Source organism: Gouania willdenowi, chromosome 16 (genome assembly GCF_900634775.1).
Source record: "Gouania willdenowi chromosome 16, fGouWil2.1, whole genome shotgun sequence".
Lineage (NCBI taxonomy): Eukaryota > Metazoa > Chordata > Actinopteri > Blenniiformes > Gobiesocidae > Gouania > Gouania willdenowi.
Window position 1 is genome coordinate 26,474,457 of NC_041059.1, and position 19,541 is coordinate 26,493,997.

General features: G+C 38.0%; 1 protein-coding gene across 1 annotated transcript in view; it reads left to right on the forward strand.

Annotated features, from left to right (window-relative positions):
* The window catches only part of rspo2 (R-spondin 2), an 85,263-nt gene that overhangs the window by 43,514 nt on the left and 22,208 nt on the right, over positions 1–19,541 (forward strand). The window contains exons 4-5 of the mRNA XM_028471042.1: positions 11,542–11,685; positions 11,922–12,110. Of these exons, the coding sequence (XP_028326843.1) occupies positions 11,542–11,685; positions 11,922–12,110 (333 nt within the window). The remainder of the gene's footprint in view (positions 1–11,541; positions 11,686–11,921; positions 12,111–19,541) is intronic.

Genomic DNA, 19,541 nt, shown 5'->3' on the forward strand with positions numbered 1-19,541 from the left:
TATAAATGGAAAAACCTAGAGAACCCAGAACAAAAATGGCATCAAGCAAATCCCTGTATGTCAGGCAAAGAAACACAATAAATCATGGTAAGAATGAAGTAAAAACACTACCTAAGGACACTTTTCTGCTTCAGTGCAGTCATTGCATTCTTTCACGAGACATCAAATCTTACAATGCAAAACCTTTCTGAAGTTTAAGTCACATGACCATTCGTCAACAAACCATTTTTTTGGAAGAAATGCCTTTGATTTTCTTATCTTTGAGGCCTTTACTCTGTCTTTATCATTGTCCCCGGTGGATTTATTTCAATTCAATTAAATTTAACTTTATTTATATAGTGCAAATTACAAAAGTTATCTCATAGCGCTATCAAAATATAAAATTTGTAATGAACAAGCATTTAGTGACCGTGGGAAGAAAAAACTCCCTTTAACAGGTAAATATCTCCATCAGAACCAGGTTCAGAGGTGGCAGCCATCTGTTTCAACTGGTTGGGGTTAGTAGACAGATGGAGGACCAGAACAGGATAGAGAGATAGACCATTAGAGTGTCAAGACTAGTTGAGGCGTGAACCAGAAACTGCCAGCTCCAGCTTCAAGACACCTGAAACAGAGAAGAGAGAGAAGGGCGAGGAGAAGGCACTGTCTGCAGAAAAATACGATACAGTATTAGCAGATCTGCCTGCATGGTTTTGGGTTTTGTTCCTAGTGGTAAGGTTAATGCTTGTTAGAAAAGCAACAAATCTCTTCCCGTAGATTGGTAAGCTAGCAGCGATTCCATGGTCTGTAAATGCGACCATTACAGTCGAGCCCATGACCGCTGTAGTGGTTAGGTTAACGCTATTATACGGTATACGCTTTAGCCATCTCTTCCCGCAGATTGGTAGTCTCCTTATTGGCATTTAGTAATAACATGTTTATCTCTGATAGTTGCTGAGGAGCGGCGTCTCCATGTTCTGTAGAAGCAAGTATTTAAGTGTTGAAGTTAACTTAACACAGATGGCAGGATCCAAAATATTTAATAGTAAAGGCATCACTGGTCAAAAATAAAACAGTACACACTTAGCTATCACTGTGACCGAAAACGAAACATAATTCAGCCGATCGACGTAACAAAAGAAGATGCTCGGTCAGACCACACGGACAACAACAAGCTTCGACCACCCATAACATTCTTACTTGGTCACTGCAATTTTTTCCTCGTACTACTTTTGATTTATACACTAATGCAACCGCTGCAAACTGAGAACACACCACAAAAAAAACCCCACCCATCACAATGGAGCTCATGTTGATTTGAGTCAAAACTAGTCAAATTTTCCAGCTCAACTTGAAGGACAAAATGTTCCCTTGTTGCTTATAAAATTACAGGTGCCATGATAAATAAGGTTATTATTGTTATTATAATTACATTGTCAGTGGTTATTATATATTGGCTCATCATTATAAATGATCAGTCCTAGTTGATTGCTTTTCATAAGGCTTTTTTTTTTTTCTTAGGAGAGTTACGCCAACAAAGTTTAAAAAGTATGAGAAAATGAATGGTTTCCAGCCGCGTTAAACATTTAGAGTCTCTCAACAAACTGCTGGTATCAATTGGATAGACCCAAACCAAACACTCAGTTCCCACAATTTCACATACACACATTCAGCGTTTTGCATCAACTATACCCACAATAGAGGCAAAGTCCAAAAAGCTCCTTAGTGATTTTGCCTTGTTTTTGCAACACAGAGAAAATTGGAAAGAGAAGGACATCTTCCTATCGGGTTAAAATACAACAACAAAAATGTATGTTGTTTATTTTTTATTTAAACCCTGTTGGCATTGTCAGTGCCCACATGCGCGTTGTCACTTCTTTGTCTCGCGATCTTCCTGAGATGTGATATTTGAATGACCAGACAACTTTTGTTATAATATTTTAATAGTACGCATTTAAATATGTGACTGTTTTTGTGGTGTTTTTAGTTACTAATTAAAAAAAGAAAAAAAAGAAAAGGAAATACCACCGAAAAAGATACAAAAATGGATCAAAACACAATACACAACATTGACAATCAAAAACCAAACAGAAAATAAAATAAAAACCAAAATAAATCAGAATTTACTCAACATGAATTTCTAATTCTTTTGAAATAGCAGGGTTTCAACCTTTTAAATAGTGCACAAACTGCCGTAAAATAGGCCAACGGGATGTAGACGCGTTTTTCGCATGCATTGAAAGGATCCGAAATGATCAGGCCCGCGAAAGGATTGGGCACTGACAGGCATGACACTGTATGCTGATGTTGTTGTTATTGGATTTTGGCGTTTTGCAACCAACTTGAATAGGTGCATATCGCTACCTACTCTTCTGGAGTGTGCCATTTCCTTCAGGTTAAAAATAATAACAATACGTACCAGTAGTGTCACTTAGCGCAACCGCCATTAGTACGCTAAAAAATCTTGGAGTAGTTATCAATATTGCAAGGCCTCAACATTTTAAAAGAAAAAAAGAAAAACACAAAACAAATCCCATCCCCCCAAAAAAAAAAAAAAAATATGATTTTCCCCAGTCCTGTTACTTTTACAAAGTACAATAGAGCCTAAAAGCATTCTCTTGTTTCCTCCCTTCTCCCAAGAACCCCTTTTTGGCTCCATGGTCATTGTAGTTTATTAGGGCCATATAAAAAACACAAAAACGGAATCGCGGACGGAATCACAGAATCGACCAATGGAAACCAAATCCACTATTGAACGAGGAAATTGACAGAATCGGCAATCGAGAGGCAAAGGACTTTTTTTTTAATGGGGAAGTGTTTCTGGGGACCACTCATTAGATGCACCGCCCACCCCCCTCCCGTCCTGGCATCATCAAACACCATCTAAACCACCCGAAACTAAACTGCCAAAAAACTACGCAATTCATCAATGACTCCTAAATACAGAGCCACCAGTGCCCGCTTAACTTTGCTGTGCCTGTGAAGCTCCGCACGTTTTTCATCAAGCAGCTGCATCGCTCCGTGAAAACAGCTTCACCTGCTCAGATGGTTTGAATGACATTTCATCAGTGCTACAGAAGGTCTGTGGAGAAAAGTTGGCCGTTGTTGTGGATGATACCACTGATGCCAGGGATTGTAGAGTCTGAAACATCATAGGTTCATGATAACTTGATAGCTTCTAATACTGTCAAATATTCTGACCCCTCATGGTGAAATAACTGATGCATCCTTGCGTCCATTTATTTTTGTCTTATCATTATGGTCTGCAACAATGTCATCAGGATCATTTAAATGAAGTTGATTAAAAAGTAATCAATAAACCTGCTCAGAGTCGGTAAACCATTGATCCCTGAGCGGAAATGTATGTGACATAAATGCTCTTCTTATACATCTTTATATGACGTATAAATTATTAAAAATCTGCAGTCAGAATAATCCATATCATTACAACTTATATCTACCTTTTAATTGTATCTTATTTTTACTCTTATTTTTGACATCATTTTTGTTTCATTATGGGGTTTTTATTCATTAGTATTTATTTTGTTTCCTCACAGGAGTTAAAAACTAATATTTTCTGAAAAAATGTATTAATATTTCTAAATAAACGGAATAAAAAGAAAAAAGTGGAAAACAGAATTTGTAAAAAAATAAAACAGATTTTATAGAGCCCTAGTTACTATATTCTGTATCCTCATTCGTTGTTAGTTTGACTTTAACTAATCCTGATGTGTGTAGTATTATATAAGGCTTACCTGTAGACAAAGGCACAACGAACAAATGATTGTGTCTACCCCTGTGGTCAGAACATTGTATCTGTGTTATCTTAAACCCTTTTAACGTAAGCTCTGAAATCACAGAGCAGCTGCTTATGATCACTGCAGAGCTTTTATGTGCAATCTAATCTTAATCAACATTTCTTTCAAAATAAATATTGTGTGGAGTGCCTGGGTATAAGAAAACAAGCAAAAAGTTTATGCTTTACCGGCCTTCACTTTTAGTTTCTCTGAAAAGGCTCAGGACAATCAACAGACACAAAGGCAAAGAGTAGAGGGAAAGAAGTAAATTTAAGATGAAAAAAGTTCCAATAAAGTTTAAGCAAAGCCACAGAGTCTTGCATGGTTAGCTTCTATGTTTGCTTTATAAAGTGTCCATTCTTTGAAATGTTACACTCAAGACAGTGAAATTCTTCCATTATGAGTAAATATTCCTATAAAATAATCCCAATCCGTGGTCTGTAACGGGTATGATTGTGACCAGCCTAATTGACTTATCGTGTAGTTGAAAAAAACATTAAAACATACATTTGGAAACCAAGAAGCATGTTTCATACCAACCATACATTTTTCTTGTCATTGTTGGCCAACTGATATTTATCAGTTTTATCAATGTTTCTGTTAGACTTGGAGAATAATTCTAGCATGATATATCATCTGTGCTGTTTACATCACACAAAAATGTAATATTCACCACAACCAAAACTGTATTCACAATGTCAGTGTAGGCCCTTAACACAATGGAGAACACTAACAGATTTCCTTTTTATAGTTTTACATCGAAGCCAGATTTGTGTTACATTGATATATGTACTGTAAGTACAATTAAATACATCTAAAAGCTTGCAAGGGTCTTTATTACCTATAATACTGGGATTAGGGTCTAGGATGTGGTGGATATGAAAGCAAATATTCAAACTTGTGTATGTTCACTTTTACTGGAATGACAACAGCAACTTATAATAATAATGACTTTTGCTGGAGGAATAAAGCTATAGTAGACGCTCCTAGCTCAGAGCTGTGGTACATCGTCTCTGTTTCACTGGCCGCAGTTTAGGTTAGCCTAATCTCGCTAGAGACATGCAATCTGAAATTTAAAAAAAAAAAAAAATACTTGCACACACTTCGCAACTATCATTTGTATTTGTTTTTAGCAGAGAAAAGGTTTTTTAGCTACAGCTAGCTTTGATGGAGTTGGCTAGTTGGCTGTAGCTATGTTCAGCTAACAGGCTAGGGGTGCTAGCGGAACATTAGGGGACAATTGGAAGAAATACTAACTTATTTAGATATTAACATTATTAACCTCCTTTTATATCTAATGGTTTAATGAGGAAAACTGCTGTATACAATGGCCACGGTCACAAGATGTTTTTTTAAAATTTGGAAGTAGTAATTCCGAATTAAATAATTCCAAATTAAAGTGTTCTGCTTTGTGTTTACATGGGAATAGTAATTCCGATTTTAGGTTAACATGGAAAACAGGTTTATTCGTCTTTATTTTATTCCGCTTTAGGTCTGGGGATGGGATGGCTTCTGATTGGACAGGGGGCAAACAAGACTTATCACGTCTATCGGGAAAAAAACACACAACAAACCTTTTCTTTTCACTACAAAATAGATGACCACATTATAAGAACTGTTCTGTTGTAGATTTGAAGCAGCAGCTTGACAATAACAAACTGTTTTGCTTTCTTCCGCGGAGCACGAGAAGGAGATAAAAGGGAGATAAAAGGCCGTACTTTGGCCAATCAGAGCCAGCGGTTAGTGCAACGGCTGCTCTACCTCCACTATACAGGACGGTGAGTGAAAAATTAACTTTATAATGATTTGCGCATCATAAGTGAAGCTGTGGTGCTTCATGCCCCGATGAAACCTGTTTTCCGATGTCCGTTTGTGTAATAAGTCCATGTGTCCGTGTACATGTCTGCATGTTTATGCCTCCATTCATCCACTCTTTTCATTACATCCATGTCTTCTAATGCTCTTATTAAATAAATAGTCTCAGCTCAAGTTTGGGCAGCCATCTTGGGTTATGTTGTCACACTGCGTCATTGCGACAAATCAAGCATGCGCAGAATGACCGGAATTAACTTAAAGCAGAATTAAGTGTTTACAAGATTGAGGAACTATTTAATTCAGAATTAAAATTTGAATAAACCAGCGCCTAATTTGGTTTTAAATTTAATTCGGAATTAAATTTTCATTTGGAATTGTGTTTACATGGTCAGTATAAAGACGATTTAACTATTGTTCTGAATTAAAGGGGAATTAAAGCTCCCATGTAGATGTGGCCATTGAAATGCGTACAACATTATCAACCTAATTCTATATCCAATGTTTCAGTGAGGAAAACTGAATACAATGACATTAGCGCAAGATGGGGATTTGGTTCGGTGTGTTTGTTTACCTTGACATAAATTAATTATGGTCTGATACCATAATTCATATATGATAGCTATTTTTCTAGTTCTAGTAATATCAGCAGTGTTAGGAGAGTTGTGCAATACAGAAAAACATAGTTCTAATGACTATACTATCTGTAGCCTGTAGCACTAGCTACACACCCTTCCTCAGTCCCATTGGATTCAGAATTTGGCCAAAATATATCCATACAGTTCTAGTTTAGAATTTCATTTTTCTCGTCTAGTCACAAAAACGCTCTCATCTATATACTTCAGCTATTTATTTACTACGATAGATGTGTATACATTTGGCTCAATAATCACTAAATAGCAAACCCACTTCAGAAATAAGAGCTAAATTGTTAGCAACAAACACATAAAACCATATCCATGTCTTTTTGTAGCATTATGTCTTCCTGCATTAACATATTTAATGTTTCTGGGCCTCTGCTGAACTGAAAGTCCTTTCAACAGCTAATGGATTGGTTGATATGAGCCATAAAGCATATGTAGCAATTTCAGTGTTAGCCACAGGGTTTCTTATCAGCTGCCCAGAGGAGGCCCCACGCCAGTGTGTGTGGGTGTCAGCCCACCACCCTGTAGGGATGATTTGTTGCAATGGTCACACAGTGTGCTGCTTTATGTACAGCCCAATGTGAGAATGTGGTGCAGTCATGCTTTTGCCGAAGTCACATTTTAGAATACTTTGGTTTTTGAGATCCAGCACATTCTCAAGTCAAAGTGTATTCTACCATTTTGTATATTACACACAAGCTCCCTGGCGAGAAGAAATATAAGCTGAAAGGCGACTATCTGAGCTGTCGTCTGTAAAAGACAAAGTGCTGAGAGGGTCAGAATAAGAGCACGACTGCATTCAAGACTTCCTCCCTCCGGGTGTTTTACGGACCCCCCACTGCTAGAAATTCACACATACATTCTAACCACCAACCCAGTTGCCTCAGCCTAATAGAGCTGTTCTACAATCCCAGCTGTGCTTACTGCCAGCTAGCAAGCTCTTCGATCTACGTCTGTGATTGCCAGTATCCTGGATGTATGGTTTTAAACTCGCAGTCTATTCAGTGCCAACCTAATATGCCACAGGAGATTCCTCCGTCTGATGTAATTTTCTTTCCCCTACTTTATAGCTTGGCTTGACACAACCTGTTACTGAATCCCAACTGTTGCAGTGCTTTATCACATCAAATCATAGCTTATAGGAAAAGCCACTTGGCTGAATTTCTGTCAAAACCCTTTTTCCTTGCAGTGAATCCTCGAGATTCTTTAAAGTTGGGGTTGAATAGGGGCCATATTTGGACCATGACCACATGCGCACCAAGTGTCGTTGGGTCCATTATCTGTAGTCAGTAGTACCATGAGCCACTTAAACCTTCTTTCCTTTCTCCCTCTTATTTTAAGCTTGTAGATGTTTCCTTCGCACAGTACCAGGGAAACTAAATTAAATATGGGCCTTTGAGAATTGTAACAAGATTCTTTAGGATTACATCTTGGTGATCTGCGTTTTCTGTAGTTGTTTTTAAATTCCTTTATCATTCCCTTCAGCAATTTCAGGAAAAGATATCTAAAACTTAGCTGTACCCTTTTTATGTAAACATCGAAGACGTTATATTTGTGAGAACCATGAGAAAATGAAACGCATATGTATGCTCCATGACAAATGTTGCCCAATCTAAATGCTAATAAGTTTTATCAAAATTTAAGGACAACCGTTTTAGTGCAGATAATAATTGCTTGACTCTATAATTAGAAGAACACAAAAAGAGTTTCGCACAGTGAAAGAACTAATAAATCTTACCTGGCTGATCTGTCTGTCAGTCTCTAAAATGCTGACAAAAAAACATCCATGCTTCTTCTACTTTTAATGCCAGCAGGATGAGTGCCAGTGTGGGGAAAAAAAACAGGTTTGAAAAGACTTAAAAAGAGTAACAAGTGAAGATGGCAGTCTTTTGTCATGATCTTTGTACCCGCAGCCCTATATGACATGACGGGCTGTCACGAGCAAACCGAGCCAATGGTTCAATGTCAGTGAAACTTGTAGTCGAATGCGAAAGTAACAGGATATTTTGCTTACAACTTGTAATTGAAGGACACAAATGTAGGCTAATTTTTCCCCAATTGCATTATCATTTCTCCTCTCTTTTTTTTTTGTAAAATCATTGCAAACCGATTGTTTCTTTACACAAAGATGATTTGTTTTATTAAAAAAAGGATTGATTTTGCATGACTTTGTCAGCCAATCAAAGCTAAGCACTTGACTGAAGCTGAAAAAATCATTCGATTTTAGGCCCACCAAACTATCACAATTAGATTATCGGATGTACTGTCTAAAACCTGCATTGTTCAAGTTGTTTTTTATGGAAGGAAGCTTAGCATTTTTCCATGTCACATTCATATTATAACCCATGGTCAGAGAGCCAGGCTGGGAGATAATGATGATAATACGGTTAAGTTCCTGGAACAATTCGTTCAATGGGATCTGATGACCTCATTATTTCTCATTAGTCTCCCTGGGGCACCAAGAGGAAGACTTTAAAGGTGGTCCGGAGGTTAATCCTGTGGGGAGAATGAACCCACTCCCCTGTATCTGTATTTGGTGATGACTTAGCTGGTTGTCCATACAGCAGCTCCTCCTGTGTCCCAGATAGCCTCTCTGGCTGGTATCTGGTGATGATCCTTCCTCTCCCACTGTTCCTCTGATGGCCTCTGACCCTATAGCTTTGCCTACCGACATTCTATAACTCCTGTGGAGTCGCCTTCCCATATCGTCTACCTCATCCATCTCATTAAATGACACCACGACTTGTCTTCTTTAGCAAACCCAATTACCTTGTTGTCCCTGAATTGGCTTACCACATCTGAAATTACCGCGGAGCGTCATTTTTTAATCAAAAACTTTCATCAAGTGCTACTGCAAGCATACAGTGCTGTACACATCTGTGTTAACTCATATTTACTGTCAATGAACCAGAATTGCTCAACAACTCTAGTGCTACAGAATACTGCCAGATGCTGTGGTTTGTCCTTTTGCTCCTTCATTTTTTTTGTTTTTTTTTGTTGTGCAACTAAATGTCTCTCAGGTGATGACAGGCCTGGGAAGTGTGCATTGTAAAAGATGACTTTATGTTTTCCTATTAGCTTTTTGATTTACTTCTCCAGTAGTTTTGTATGAAACCCTGGCTGTTTTTCACTTGAAACAATTGGACAAGATGTCTGGAAGCTCAAAATTATAACGAAATGCATGCAAACGCTTATTTTTATTAGATTTAGGAGACATGCGTATTACAAAAATGAGGTAGTGATAAATAACTGATGTAAAGACATGAAGAAAATGGTGAAGAGATGAACAACTTGACTATGAAGAATAAGGAGATTTGAAGTCATATTTCCAGTGTGTGTCTTTGTGTGTGTTTAGACTGGTTGGGAAAGCGTGAGACCAAAGTGAGTGGGCAGAGGCCATACTTTAGGGTTCAAAGTAAAACGAGGAGGGACCCCTTGTTTTGGAGGAATGTCGAGGAGGATGCATGATGGTTAGCTGGAGATGGTGTAATTATGGGGTGTACTTGTGAGAACCTAGCCTTCCAGAGACCCTGCAAGGGTCATAGATAGAAGGCAGCCGTCAGCCTGTGTTGCTCCTACATGTCAAACAAACAAAACACAGCAACAACGTTAACCTCAAGAAACGTACGCCTACACCTTAATGCCCACTTTGCTGTCACTCATGATTGCGAGGCGAGTTCAGAGGGAGACGTGACACACAACCTGGGACTGCAGCTGTAAATTAGAGATTATGGTTTTCTGACACTTGAGACCCATTGAGCAATACTACCTTCTTCAAAGGAGCAACATAAATTAAACAGTTCTTCGAAGTTCCTTCTAATCATGTGGCCCTTTACGTCGCCTCGTTGGTGTGGTTGTAATTTGCTACTGTCTGACATGCTATTTGCAAGGAGCTTGATGACACATTGCCTTGCCTGTCTTCATTTCAGGCCCTGTTCTGGGTATTGTGCAGTCCCTAGGTGTGGCATGGAAGGACATATGATTTGTAGTTGCTGGCGAGAGCATTTTATCTGGACAGGGCTTTGCAAAATCTCTGGTTTACAATCACTAGTCCTTGTTCACCATTCAATCCAATAATATCGTTAATGGAAAAACACACAGAATGAAGCAGAGCAGCGTAGCAAGATGTTATTTTAGGGACACTTGCTTAGTGTTGCAGTATGCTACTTAGTTGGAAACATTTTTTGCATCCATACTGTTGGATGCTGGCAGAGTTGTAAAGAGTACAGATACATACTACTCAAGTAGAAGTACTGTTACTTGATTTAAATTGTACACAAGTGCTAGTACGTCATACATAAAATACTCAAGTACAAGTTAAAAGTAGCTCAATTAAATAGTACTTAAAGTAAAAGTTACAAGTTACTTTCACCCGCCACATTTATTTTTGGTAATAAATCTTGCCACGGTTCCATTGCATACAGTAAACATCTCATGTATAAACTTAAAAAGGAAGAGACCAAATCTTGCACAATTGTAACTGAATTTATTTTCCATAAAGGCATCTGTATAAAATAAAAGGTTTGTCAAAATATACAATTATTTAAAAAAATAAAAGAACACCAATAAATTCAAGTCAAAATAAATAAAATTATCAGGCTCTAAGTATAGCTACATTTATTAACTCTAAAACTGAGAAAATAACTGACATTCAATGCTGTTTTGGCGCGGGGTGCGTTACGTTTAATCTGGTTGGTCTGCTATGATTGATGCATTTGATTGTTGTCTGTTCATTTCATTTTTCATAGTTTCACAATTTCCGTTGATCATTTTAAAACCAAAAATAATAGTTTACTCAGTAACGTTTGAGTGTAGAAATGTAACGAATTACTTTACTTCTTTTAAATCGTACTTAAAGGTAGGGTAGGTGATTTTCTCCAGATACACTTTTTAAGTTAGGGCGGAGCCGTCGAAGAAGCTACATTCAAAATCATGCTAGCTTTGAAAAATGCCTACCCTGCCTTTAAGTACAAGTAAAATTACTGATTTAGAAATACCCATAAAAGCAACTCAATTACAAAAAATACAGTCACTTTCACCTCTGGATGCTGGCTCATACTATTGAAGGAGGTCAGCTTAACCAAATTCTTCATCAGTATTGTTGCGTATTTGTTAATTTCCTAATTTAAAGTAAAAATATGAAGATGAAAAAACATTGTCAAGTAGAATATTCAATGAGATTTTTTTTTTTTTTTTGCAAGACTGACCAAATAGTCCCTTCAATAACCCCTTTCCTCAAAGTCCTTCACCTTCAATCAACTCGAGACGAGAGGATTTTCTCAGATGAGTTTCTTTGCTCTTTCCTTTAGGGTGCAGAATAGAAAACTGTGAGTCCTGCTTCAGTAAAGACTTCTGCACCAAGTGCAAGTCAGGCTTTTACCTCCATAAAGGGCGCTGCTTTGACAAGTGCCCCGAAGGCTTTACCCCACTGGAAGACACCATGGAGTGTGGAGGTACGTAACTGAAAAAACACTTGGAGTGGGTGTTTAAATGATTTGTCTATTTTACACCATTCATTAAAATAATTGCTTCTCATTTGAGTTAAAAAAAAAATAAGCAGGTTAACTGAGACCACACACAGAAAAGTTATAAAATCCCAGCTTTTTCAGGACAGGTCTGTGACCTGTCCTGAAAAAGCACTTTGGATGTTTTTACATTGTGCCATCACCATACATGTGTTTCTCTGCAGAGGGCTGTGAGGTGGGTCAGTGGAGCGAATGGGGGGCCTGCACCAGGAGAAACAAAACTTGTGGTTATAAGTGGGGTCTGGAGACCAGGACGCGGCACATTGTTAAGAAACCACCCAAGGACACGATACCCTGTCCCACCATCGCAGAGTCCAGGATGTGCAAAATGGCCATGAGACACTGCAGGAGAGGTAAGGATGGTATACAAGCCATATGCTAACGTTTGTGACAAAAACCTTCTGTCAGTTGGCCTGAACTTCATCTACCTTCACGTCAAAGTTTACACTACTCTGTTGAATATTAAAGAAAACAGCCCACTTCTCCCGAAGGAGAGCTCTGTCCCCCCTTCTCAGAGTTCCACCTGTCTCGTGTAACCTTTGTACCTCGCTGTCATGTTTTTTTTTTTACCGTCTGACATTCTGAGGTGCACTCTGGCGTTTCCTCGCATGAAATATCAGTATTTTTCCTTGGCACCCTTGTTCTGGCTAGCTCTGTTTCTGTTTCTGAGGTATATTTTCTTCCACCCTTTGGTCTTCTCAGTGGAATTCTTCAAAGTACAAACTGCAGGTTTCCTCAATGACTGTCTCTGTTTCCTCTCTGACAACTTGAGGGGTATTTGTGGTACACACAGCATTTATGTCAGGCCATTTATTGAGAAGTCAATTCTGGGAATTCTCTTTCCAAATGCTGCCAAAGGATTGTTTTTTTTCGGAGTTTCTCTTAGACAATCCAAACATGGTATTTAAAGGTGATGGCTCCAGTAATGTCACTTTCCAAATAAACATCTTAGGACTGCACTTTCACATTGCCCGTAAACCTTGGATTAAGATAGACCAAGTATAAATATTTAATTTACCAGGTAAGAAAGTAATAATAGTGGCAGTTATCGCTTACTGAATAAAAGATAAATCTATTCCAACCTTAAAGACATTTCTCCATTTTAGGCAGAAAGGCTAATGTCTTAAGGTAAAGTAAGTGGTAAAAGAGTAAATAAACTTTTAAGGCGGTAGCTGCTGTCTGTGTTGGAAAATGTGACTTCATGGTACATTTAGCTCCCTAAGCCTTGTTGAGTTGGTCAGAAAAAATGGTTCCCCCACCCCTTTGCACCTCTTAGTGACTGAGCTGTGCCTGCTTGACCTTTTTCCAAGAATGTTTATGACCTTCTTTAATTAAAATTGAACATTTTGACCATGGTTACGGAAGGCATTTTTCCCAAGCTTAAAGCCACTGGTGAAAATTTGTTGTTAGTGTCCAACAAAGGCTTTTTTCTCTCCAGCCCTTAAACAGATTTCCTGTCTACATCTTATATTGCTTTATGTTCCCTGGTGATGCAATGATTGTAAATCTCTCCATACCATCGCCTGTCCAGCACCTTTGCAGTAACGTGTATGTAAAACTGTCACAGCTTGTATGAATCCCAGGGCTCTTCATTGTTTTTAAGGGTTGCGGTGGCCCTGTTAAATAAAGGTAAATTTCTAACTTAGGCATATGTTGTTAATTCCTCACTGCCAGTAAAATATCCCCACTTGGCAGAAGTCAGTGAAATGCAACACTCCACAGTTCAAATAAATACTACGTTAAAATGTAAGCAGCTGAAGTTGAACTCAAGGAAAAACTCTTGGCGGATCCAGTCCTGTTATAGGAGAGTTTCACACAGTGGGATTGTAAAATAATCACTTCCCGCATGTGATGATAAAGAAAGATCTGATGGGCAGATAGGTTGTGACCTGAAAACCTGCGGAAGTACCATAATTTGAGAAAACAGTACGTAAATATGTGGTTTATTCCACAGCTTGACTTACTGAACACGAAACAGTGTTTGTGCTAAGCACAGGATTATTTACAGTGAACTTTAAGCATGTCATGGATTAGATAGAGACAGGAAATAGCAGCGCGCATCTATATTCTATTTATGGAAATGCTTATCTGATCGCCCTGGCTTGCATTTCTACATGTATAGTATTTAAATTACACGATGAGTCATCGTCAGCAATCTTCTTCTCCCTCTGTGGCTGCAAAGGTTTAATCCCTCGCTAAAACATGCACACTGGCAGAGAAAAGCGAAGCTCAGACAATGTCAAGAGGTGAGGCGTTTTCACGGCGAACATGACGAGTAGTGTAAACCGTGTCTGATGTGTTCCGTGCACGTTGCCAATCAGTGTAAACACTATATATCATTCGCGCTGCTGGGATTCATTTGCTATTCTCCACCGGTGTTTTGCCAGAACAGCTATGTCCTGATAACAAACTCTGTCCAGAAAATGGTCTGGGGGAGAAAAGACAGCTGTAGTTCAGCAGCAAAACCACAGTTAGCCTTCAATGGGCAAAGTCTTTTTAAGTAAACTCCAAAGTTAGACAAAAAAAATGAACTGAAGGAGCCTCTTGGATGAGAAGGGACACATTTCTAGGGCTTGTCTTAGGTTTCTCTGTATCACAATAATCTGGAAAGATAAAAAAAACATTTGATGGAGAACAAATTAAGTATGAGTGACTGAACTTCTCTGATTTTGAAATCATTTGAAACAAATCTGAAGGTATGGCAGTGCGACATGGATAGTATCAAACCTAGGCTGGTTTGAAAATAGATTCACACACTGCGCTGCATTTGGGATTCATTGACCTTCACATCCTGCTTATTACATAATTAGCTGGGTTTCTATTACAGTTTTTCGTAAAATAAAAGCGATGTCTAAATGTCGACAAAGTGTAATAGCGCATAATCTCTTCCCGCAAGACTTCGCTGCAGGAAGATAGATTCTCCAATCCTCCTTATAACACTATTTCTTTGTTGTTTCAGTCTGAAGTGGCAGTAATCATTTTTAAATATAATGCTAAGAATTGTCTCGGTCTCCTCTTCTGTTAACACGTACCGCGCCATGTTTTCTCAAAGAGAGGTGGTCATGTGACCAGGTACATCACGTTATGTGACCATGTACGTCACGCTCTGTGACATGTATTTGTAGAAAAAGTGTTTCCATAGCGCTTCTGCGACACATTTTAATATCAAAACATCAGAAATTCCTCCTCATAAAAATGCAAAAACTTTTTTGCAATATTTGAGTGTTTTTTCCAAAGTTCAGGTCTTTCCATTACCAGTTTTTATTGCGCATTTCCAAGGGTAATGGAACTGCAGCTATTGTCTTTTGTGAGACGAGTGTCCAAAGGTGGGATCCTCTTGCCTCGCACTTGACTGCAACCAATGAGGTGAATGAGCTACGATGCTAACAAATTCAGCCCTGTAGTAAATGTGTGCACGCATTTGATCAACAAATCAAAATTATGTAGAAAAATGCTGGCTACACATCTGTAAGTACAAAGCTTATCTTTCTTATGATCTAACAAAAGCTAGGTACACACATAAAGAGAATTATCCCCCTTCCTGACCAAGGATGGCCAATTCCAGATTATTTTATGCTTTATAAGATTATCCTGTGTCTGCGGTGTGTTAAGACTGAAAGGGGTCAGTGCTGTCATTCCTAAATATTAAATGTTTTTCGTTATTTACTACCAAAATTCCTCGTCTCATGACCTCGTGTTTTGCGACATGGAACTGAATGTATCCAATCGAAAAGCAAGCTGACAGAGAAACACGGAATGGTGCGTTCAAGGCAACTTGTAACTTGGCCTTTACGAGTTGAAAATCCTGATTTCCGAGTTTCATGGCAGAACGTAGAAATATCTCAAAAATGGCTAAAATATTTTATTTTTCCTCGACTTTCCTGAGTAGGAGCTCCTACTTCAGGTGGCGCTCTACTTTTTCAAGTAAAAAGTTGGAAAATCCCGGATTCTGAGTTTTTTGGAAGGCAGCATTAGATTACATTGTTTGTTTGATCACGTGATATTTCTGGCTTGGAGGAAGACTGGTGGTTGGACAGAATGGTTCTGTGTTTGGTGTGGTTTGCAACAAATCTCTTCACATTTATAAAACCCTTTTGTGTGTACCTTGCTTAAGACTAAGACTCCCTCTCTGCTTTTCCTTGCTGACCTTCACTTACACTACCCTCAGCCCAGCACAGTTACCACCAACAAACACGTCATCATCTTTATATAGAACAATATAGTGCAGCATCATCAATAGACTTTTTGTTTACATGTGGTTGCAGCAGAGCGATGGTAAATGAACCTAAAAACATGCTTCACTCTTAAATAAGAGTGTAGGATCTATTTTAAAACTACCGGTATTTGGCACTGGCAAATGACCAGATTTATGATGGAAGGATGCTTGCATACATACGTAATCACCACATTCATCACTGTGCCATGCTCTAGTGCAGTGGTTTCCAAATGTTTCACAGTCCCATACCCCTGCAGACAATTCACCTGAAGCCATGTACCCCCTACTTCTGCAAACTAATAACAAATAACAATGTATTGTCATAAACAATGTAGCCCTACAGTGAATATTGCCGATCCTGTTGAGGAATATATAATAACAATAATAATAACTATAATATTTGCATTTCCTTAAGAAAATACAAATGAGGATACAGGTGCTGGCCCGCGTCACACTGCATTACCTTATCATTGGCATTAGCTAGCATTAGCATCAGTCTAGCAATAGCAGTAACCTAGCAATAGCAATAACCTAGCATCATCATTAACATTTGTATAGCAATAGCATTAACCTAGCATCATCATTAACATTAGCATAGCAATAACATTAACCTAGCATTTAGCATTAGCCTACATTAATATTGACCTAGTATTAGCTTTAACCTAGCATTATCATTAGCATAGCAATAGCATTAACCTAGCATAAGCATTAACCTAGCATTAGTTAGCAATAGCAACAACCTAAAAATAGCAATAACCAAGCATTAGCATTAACCTAGCATTAACATTAACTGCTCTATTTATGTTCTAGTTTCCAATGTTGTCAGTGTTGTACTTTTTTATTCACGTACCCCCATGACAATACGTACCCCTGGGGGTACCCGTACCCCACTTTGGGAACCTAAGCTCTAGTGTGACAGAGTTCTACTCACACTAGTCAAACAATCCAGACTTTTAGCGACAAATTCTGCTTTGGTGTCACACATTTTGTTGATGTTTTGGGGAAACTAAAGTACTCTTAATTACCTGCTTATTCACATTAAAATTTGGTTTTTGTCACTCATTTATTCCTACAGCTATTTAAGAAACAACGACCAATTTAATATACATGTTTTTAACCAAAACACAACACAGATTTAGCAGGATTTAAATCTGTGATCGTGGTGCCACAATAGTTTATGTTTTTAACCAATGTGCTTCAATTAGCACTTCATTGAAGAAAAAAACCTAGATATAAAAAATTTTTTAAAAAAAAAACTAAAAAACAGCACCAACAGCCTTTGCTTTACAACTTAAATCATAATATTTTCAAACGTAATGGACACCGCATTGGACAGTCCATGAGGAGATAAAGAGGGGTGCACCTTGTGGATTGAACCCCTGACACTGTAAAACACAAAATGCTGTGTGATGCAATGACTGGGCTTCAAACAATAGAGACTTAATGAATAGATCCAACACTGAAACTCTCTTCCCTTTCCCAGAGCTGAAGGCTTTAAAGAGAGATAGATCTATTTAGCTTGGCAGACATTTCCCAGAAACCCCCGTTATTTCTCCCATTCACTAATTTACAAACAAAATGTGTGTCATAACTGAATCCTGTCTGTGTTTCAAAAATATTCTCTTGCTGTTTTGCAGACTGTCCATTTTGTCCTTCGTTTTCTTCCCCAAAATTTAGTAAAACGTATCCGCCACGTGAGTGACATCTGATCTGGTGTTAACAACTGGCAAAGGAAAGTGTTGACAACTCTTACACATGAGGTGATTCCTCATTTGGCACTAAGCAAGGACTCAAACACACCCCTGTGAAAAGTGTGTTGGCTTTCCAGCTCTTCCACAACACAAAGAAGGTCTTTTTGTCATTTGCTCTTATTGACATTTTACTACCTCTGTTCGCACCAGGTATAGTTTTAATATTTATCTAAAGGCACCTGATCTACAGAAGATCATTAATATTTGGGCTAGGGTTCGATAAGTGGTTCTCAAACTTTTTTGGTTCAAGTACCCCTTTCCTCTTACTTTTGAATCCAAGTACCCCCTTTGTCAGACTAGATAATTTTGCTCAGAGTACTATGAAAAAACAACTATAGAGCGTAATGATGGAATAAATGAGTAATAACACGTTTTAAAGAACCTCATTTTGTAAATAAGTGGAATTAAACAGTATTTAGTGCCTCCTGAATATATTTATTTTTGTATTTATTTCCTGTCACTCCCTCCTGATGTGGGACCAAGACTGATCAAGATCAAGATCATTTCCATCATCATTGTGTGTGTTTTTGGTGTCATTTTGTGTGTATTTTGTTGTTGTGTGTCTAATTTATTTTTTTTCAGTATGTATTTTTAACTTATTTTGTGCCTTTTTTGAGTGTTGTTGGTATTATTTAAATTATCCTCTCTCGGTGTGTGTGTTTTTGGTGTCGTTTGGTTGTTATTTTGGGGTATTTTGTAGTGACGTGTGTATTTTTCTCTCATTTCGTGTGTCTTTGTCGTCATTTTGTGTGTTGCTGGTAATAGTAAGTATTTTTCTCTCTTAGTGCATGTGTTTTTAGTGTCATTCTGTGTATTTTGTTGTTGTTTGTCTGTTCTTTTTGCTATTCAGTATAAGTTAAGTTAATTTATCCCTTGTAGTGCCATTGTGTACCCCCTTTTGAGAAACATTGGGTTAGACAACTCTGACAGCAACAATATTACCGTATGTGGTCATTAAACAGAAGAATATTATGATTATTTTATATATTATTTTTTCATGTTTAGCTGACACATCTTCAGACTTGGCAGGTCATTTTGATGCTATGACTCTTGACTAAACATTCAGTGAGATAGAGTTTACCTTATGGATAAAAGAACGTATTAAAGAGACAGAATGAACTACCATCACCAGATTATGAACCTGAACATAACCCTGCAGGCCTTTCTGGGTTTATTGATATTCCATTAGTGTAACGAGAGAAAGCTTCTGCACTGTAGGACTCGAACGAGGCCAAGGCATTAAAGCAATCAATTATTTGAAGGCCCATATACTGTGGCCTCATGACTTCTCGGAGTGTGTTTATATACTCTGATAAGCAATCCATCTACAGTTAGACCCCACCAAATGCACGGGAGTTTGTGAAGTCGGAGGTGAATTTGCACAACATGCCTGTCATGTGGTGAAGAAAAGTGTCAGACTGATGTGTTTTACCTTCTGGTAACCACTGGAACTAATGAATGGATGCTTATTTTGACTTTAAACAATGATTATAATTGTAGCTCTTACTGGCCAATACAGTGAAGTTCCACTCATATTACACAAGCTTTATTTTTGAACCACCACCATTTTATACAAGTTTAATTTAGTTAATAGGTAACTGATAGAACTAGTAGAGATTAGAGTCCACAATTACAATAGCGTAAAGTGGTCCTGTAGTAGAACACACGCAATATATATATTTCTGTATTTTTAATCTGTGATAAAATTTGAATAAACTTAGCTATTTATTAGAAAATAAGGTAACACTTTACTTGAAGTTTTATACATAAGGCTGATGAAGATATCTCCATCTGAACCAGGTTCAGAGGTGGCAGCC